Here is a 5,366-nt window from a genome sequence, read left to right as displayed (position 1 = left end):
CCATTACGGGCCACGTTCCAGCTGGCCTTGCACCCCAGTAACGCGGCAGTGGGCTGAATTCTCTGGGTCGAATCGCCGCCGAGCTGGCCCGCCTGCCCCGCCCCTCCTTCTCCTCCTGGCTTGGCCCGCCTCCTCCCTGCAGACGGGCCCTTCCCAACAGGGCGGGTCACGTTCTCCCGGCAGGGGCCGGAGCTCGGAGTTGGCCCCTGATTGCTTGGCCGGAGGCGGAGCCGGCCGGGGATTGGCCGAGGCGTGGCTTTCACGTGAAAGCCCGGTGCCTCGAAGACAGATAAGCGGCTGTTTCCCGCAGCGCTCCGCACTAGTCTGCTCCGAGCCGGTGCAGATTGGCTGACCCAGGAAGGCTGGGCTGGGGAGAAAGTCCTGCTGGCTCTGGAAGCTTGTGTGGCTGACTGGTACCCAATGAGCTGCACCAGGTAATTCGCCTGCTCGCTTTGCAAGGGTTATGGTGGAGCTGCGGGACTGGGGGCGGGGGTGAGAAGAGCAAACTGGGGAGAACAGATGGGAGACTTGTAGTTTAGAGCTATGAAATGCATATGTGTATGTATGTATGTATATATACACAAGTGTATATATGTATGTATACATATGAATATGCATGTATCTATTTTTACGTTTTTGACTCCCTGGAGATTACAGATTTGAGATGCTGTTTCTTCTCTTCCTCCTCTTCTGTTCTCCTCCCTTCCTCCCTCCTCTCCTCCCTCCGCCCTCTTCTAAAGGCTTCTTCAGCTCATTTTGACTCTAGGTCATCTGCATCCAAGCTGGAGATTGATGTTAGCAGCCATGCACTAGGATTTCAGATTGTTCACTTTCTTGAAACTTTTCCCTTCCCTCAAGCTGCAAAACAAAAATGTAGCCCATAACAACTTTGCTCAACTTAACTTTATAGCTTGGGGAAAAAGAGCTTGGCCCGTTGTGGGAGATGAAGCCATAAAAAGTAAATTTAAGTGTTCACCGTCATTCTTTCTCTCCTGTTAATTTAACCCAGTTTGCTCCAGCAAGCATAGCTTGGGCTCTCCAAATCTGAATCGACTATTGTTTGTTGTTGTTTTTTTAAATTTTTTAACTCTTGGAAGTAATCTAGAATGGGCAGGGATTGGGTGTGTGTATGTGGCAAAAGCCAGAGCACTAAAGCTGCCATATAAATGCACTAAGAGGGGGAAAAAAAGAGCTGAGTAACCGTGCCAAAGATGACTTGCAAAAGGCTTCCTTAAAATTCAGATTTTTTCCACTGAGGAGTCAGTTCTTGGGGCAGGAGGCTACATAACAGATCTTAGCTTGGTTTTGTCCTCTCTATATATGAGTCTATCATTTTTATAGTTAGTAACATTTAGATCCTAGAATTGGAATGTTTAGTCTTTTAAGGCTTATCTAGGGCTCTCTCTCCCCCATTGGGAAATGGAGATCAGAGAGACAACTAAAAAATGATGGTTACTTGGTAGCAGTAAAAAGTATTCATTGTCATTTGTTTTTATTAGCTTCGGTTTAAGAAGCAGCTTTCCAGTCAAAATGATATGGGTTCAAGTCACACCCCAGATTCACTGGTTATGAGGCATTAGTAGTTTTTTTCCCCAAGGGTTCCCTACATAAATGAAATAGCTACTCCACAAGCCTGAGCCTCCTCCTACCCTCCAAAACTTTAACTGATGCAAGCAATAGTAGCTTAACAAAACTGACTTGATAAATTCAACACTTGATATAAATGCTGTCATTTACCAGACTAGTTTTAGAGAAAAGCATCCATGATTTGTTGTGATTCATCCACCAGGCATTTAGCAACTACTGTGGGCAAAACTCACGTAAGTGCCGCTTGAGTTAGCCACCAAATTTAGGCTACTAGTAATATGTGAAAGTGACTAAAGAGCTGAGAAAAGAAGGGGGAGCAAGTGAAGGAGCAAGCAAGCAGGAGATCACTGTTTCCAATATAACTAGTGTCTCACTACTGTGGGAGTCTCTAAAACCCTTCATGAGATTTGGTAGCATGTACATTTCAGCTTGATGATGGGTATATTTTCAGTTATTTGTGGGAAATAGAAAAGGAATGTATGTATAAAACATAGTTACTCTTTAAATCTCAGTTTATATAATAATTGCAAACTCCCTCAGAAACTTATAATAGAATCATCATTATGGCTATTTGTCCTTGCTCTGTATCTTACTTAAGATATAATCAAACAATAAAATGTCCAGAAGGTAAACCAAGGGAGCAGTAAATCAAGATGAATTTCTGTGTATCTACTCTGGGCCACGTATGCTGTTCTGGGACAAAAAACAAAGCAAAGGGAGATTGGGTAATTCAGAATGTAAGAAGGGGCCTTAGGGATCATTTTGACCAACTTTCTGGTTTTACAGAGAAAAAATGAGGTCTAGAGAAAGGAAGTGACTTAAAAGTCACTCAGGTATCTTCATGGATCTGGGATCCAGATCATAGGATTCCTATTATGGTTCCTAATTGTAATTGGATAGCCTGTATCATCTTCTCTCATCCTCCTCTCCCCTACCTCCACCAAATCTGAACCTCTGATTTCACTTGTAGGAAACTTGCCACCAATCAATGTCCATCAGCAACTGCTTTATAACTTAAGAGTCCCAGTTGTCTGAAGCACTGAGAGGTTAATTGCCTTTTCATTGATCAAAAAAAAAAATAGCATATGGCTTGACAGGATAGGTTAGCTTGGTAGGATAGCAAATATGTTTTTGGGATTGGGAAGGGAAGATTCTCAAGAGGTAGTAAACAGAGGAAGTAACACCATTTCCATTTTTTTTTATTCATTTCAGAATGATTCAGGTTTTAGATCCCAGGCCTCTGACCAGTTCTGTCATGCCAGTGGATATGGCCATGAGAATCTGTCTTGCTCATTCACCACCTCTGAAGAGTTTCCTGGGCCCTTATGATGAATTCCAGCGAAGAAATTTTATAAACAGGTTAAAGCCTCTTAAACCTTGTCTCAACATCAAGCATGAAGCAAAAACACAAAATGATTGGAAACGTTCTCCCAGCCGCACTAAGAAAAGAGTTGTATTTGCAGACTCCAAAGGCCTGTCCCTTACTGCAATCCATGTCTTCTCGGATTTCCAGGAGGAACCCGTATGGGATCTTCAGTTTGATTTATTAGACCTGGGAGACATCACAACCAGCCTCAAGCTTCATGAAGAGAAAAACTTGATTTTGGATTTCCCTCAACCATCAACTGATTATTTAAGTTTCCGGAACCACCTTCAGAAGAACTTGGTCTGCCTAGAGAACTGTTCTTTGCAAGAGAAAGCTTTGACAGGAACAGTGAAAGTAAAAAATGTGAGTTTTGAGAAGAAGGTCCAGGTCCGCATCACCTTTGACACATGGAAGACCTATACTGATGTGGACTGTGTCTATATGAAAAATGTCTATGGAGGCTCTGATACGGACACATTTTCTTTTTCCATTGACTTGCCTCTTGTCATTCCAACTCAGGAGAAAATTGAGTTCTGCATTTCCTATAACAGTGGTGGACATGTATTCTGGGATAATAACGAGGGTCAGAATTACAAAATTGTCCATGTGCAGTGGAAACCAGATGGGGTGCGGACACAGACAACTTCACAGGACTGTACATTCCGCCAGACACCAAATAAAACTGAACTTGATTCACCACTCTTTGGAAGCCCAAGGCTAGCTAGTGAGCTCTTTCCTGAATGGCAGAGCTGGGGGAGAATGGAAAATTTGTCCTCATATAGATGAATTAAGTTGTTATCCTAACTACAAAGCAAGTGGCCCTCAATTTGGTGCCCAATTTGGAAGGGAATTTGGAAGACATAGTCCATTAAGCCTCACTTTGTTTTGTATTATAAATATTTGTGTGTGAGTGTGTGTGTGTGTATGTATATATGTATAATGTTTTAACAATGCACTTTCTTAATGTTCATTAGCTTTTATCTTGGGGCAAGAAAGCTATGAAGAAGTATACATGATGGTGACAGGAAGCTGTTAATGGTATGAGGCATGTCTGGAAGAAGGTTCACAAGATGGAGATCATGTACCATGATGGGATGAAGAAGGGTATATTTGTCTGTAGGCAAAGAAGTGTAAGCTTATCGGATGACATTTTTTTCCCTGAGTAGGTTATACAATCCTCTTCTGGGGGATTAATACAAACAAGTGGAAGAAAAATAAACTTGTGGAGAAAAGGGGCATCCTCTGGTTGGGTGGTAATTCAACATTATGGGACACCTGAGGGTGAAAAAGTGAATGGAAACTCTAGAGCATAGTTATCACTTAAGTCATTTCTCAGAACAGAGGATGCCCACATTCAAAACAATGACTTGTGGAAAGGTTAAATAAATCAAGATTTATAATCCTACTGTTTTAAGTAGGAGAGGTGACCTCATTTGTAATGGTCACATGTTGGTGTTTTTCATTGTAGATAGTGAACACTGAACCATACCGTTTCCTAGTGCTATTCACTTAGATGCTTACACAAAATAGAACCCCAACACCTTGTAAGTGCCTTAATCAATACTTTAGTTGCTTAATCCAAATATTCAAATAGTCATTTGCTAACTCCTGAATATTTATGCTCTAGAAGTCTGTTTGCCTTGCAGTACTGATATGAATTTGATATTAGTATCAATGTATACAGCTAGCATCCTTCATATTGAAGGTGACATACTTTTCAGTGTACTTTCAATGTGATCTTTGTAAAGAGTCGTCTCTACAAGAGTCCAGCCCCTTGAGCACATGGAATTAGGGACCTCTCTTGCCCTGTTTAAGCTGAAATATTTCTCTTCTGTTTTATAGATGTGAGAATTATCTTGGTCATACTGTAATACTTGTTAACTGGTATGTGTAAGTCTATTCTGTAAAATAGATATCTATTGAATATATACTAGTCCTTTGTGTTCATAAGTAGTGTGATGTACATTTCCTTTAATAAGGGTGAATCCTGGTCACTTTTAAGGAACACATTTGGCTGTGCTGACAAAATACTAATTTGGAATAATTTTGCAATGAAGGTATTTGAGGTTGGCTAGCACAGAAAACTTTTTCTACTGTCAATATTTCAGCTTACTATAGTTATTTTATGTAAGCTTATCACTTTAAGAATAAATTGTTTGATATAAGAACATACTGGTTTTTCCTTCTTTACTCCTCCCTACACCATAATATAGGGCAAATGTAAAATCAGTCTTCTGGGATCTGAGAGACTTAATGAGAGCAGATTAGTTGAGATGCAGTACATGTTCACAATTTTGCCATACTATAATGAAATATATTGCCCATCACTTTGACAGCTGCCTCTCCTCCCCCTTCCCCTTGGAGTTCAAGCTCATGTATGTCTCCTTCAAACATTTATTAAGCACTAACTATA

General features: G+C 41.1%; 1 protein-coding gene across 1 annotated transcript; it reads left to right on the top strand.

Annotated features, from left to right (window-relative positions):
* The first annotated feature begins 276 nt into the window (after positions 1–276).
* PPP1R3C (protein phosphatase 1 regulatory subunit 3C) lies at positions 277–5,121 on the top strand. Its single transcript, XM_003755246.3, has 2 exons — positions 277–434; positions 2,800–5,121. The coding sequence occupies exons 1-2, from the start codon at positions 421–423 to the stop codon at positions 3,737–3,739; spliced, it is 954 nt and encodes a 317-aa protein (XP_003755294.1). The 5' UTR covers positions 277–420; the 3' UTR covers positions 3,740–5,121.
* The last annotated feature ends 245 nt before the right edge of the window (positions 5,122–5,366 follow it).

Source organism: Sarcophilus harrisii, chromosome 2 (genome assembly GCF_902635505.1).
Source record: "Sarcophilus harrisii chromosome 2, mSarHar1.11, whole genome shotgun sequence".
NCBI lineage: Eukaryota > Metazoa > Chordata > Mammalia > Dasyuromorphia > Dasyuridae > Sarcophilus > Sarcophilus harrisii.
The sequence above is the reverse complement of the archived record's forward strand: the minus strand, read 5'-3'. Positions and strand labels throughout refer to the sequence as shown.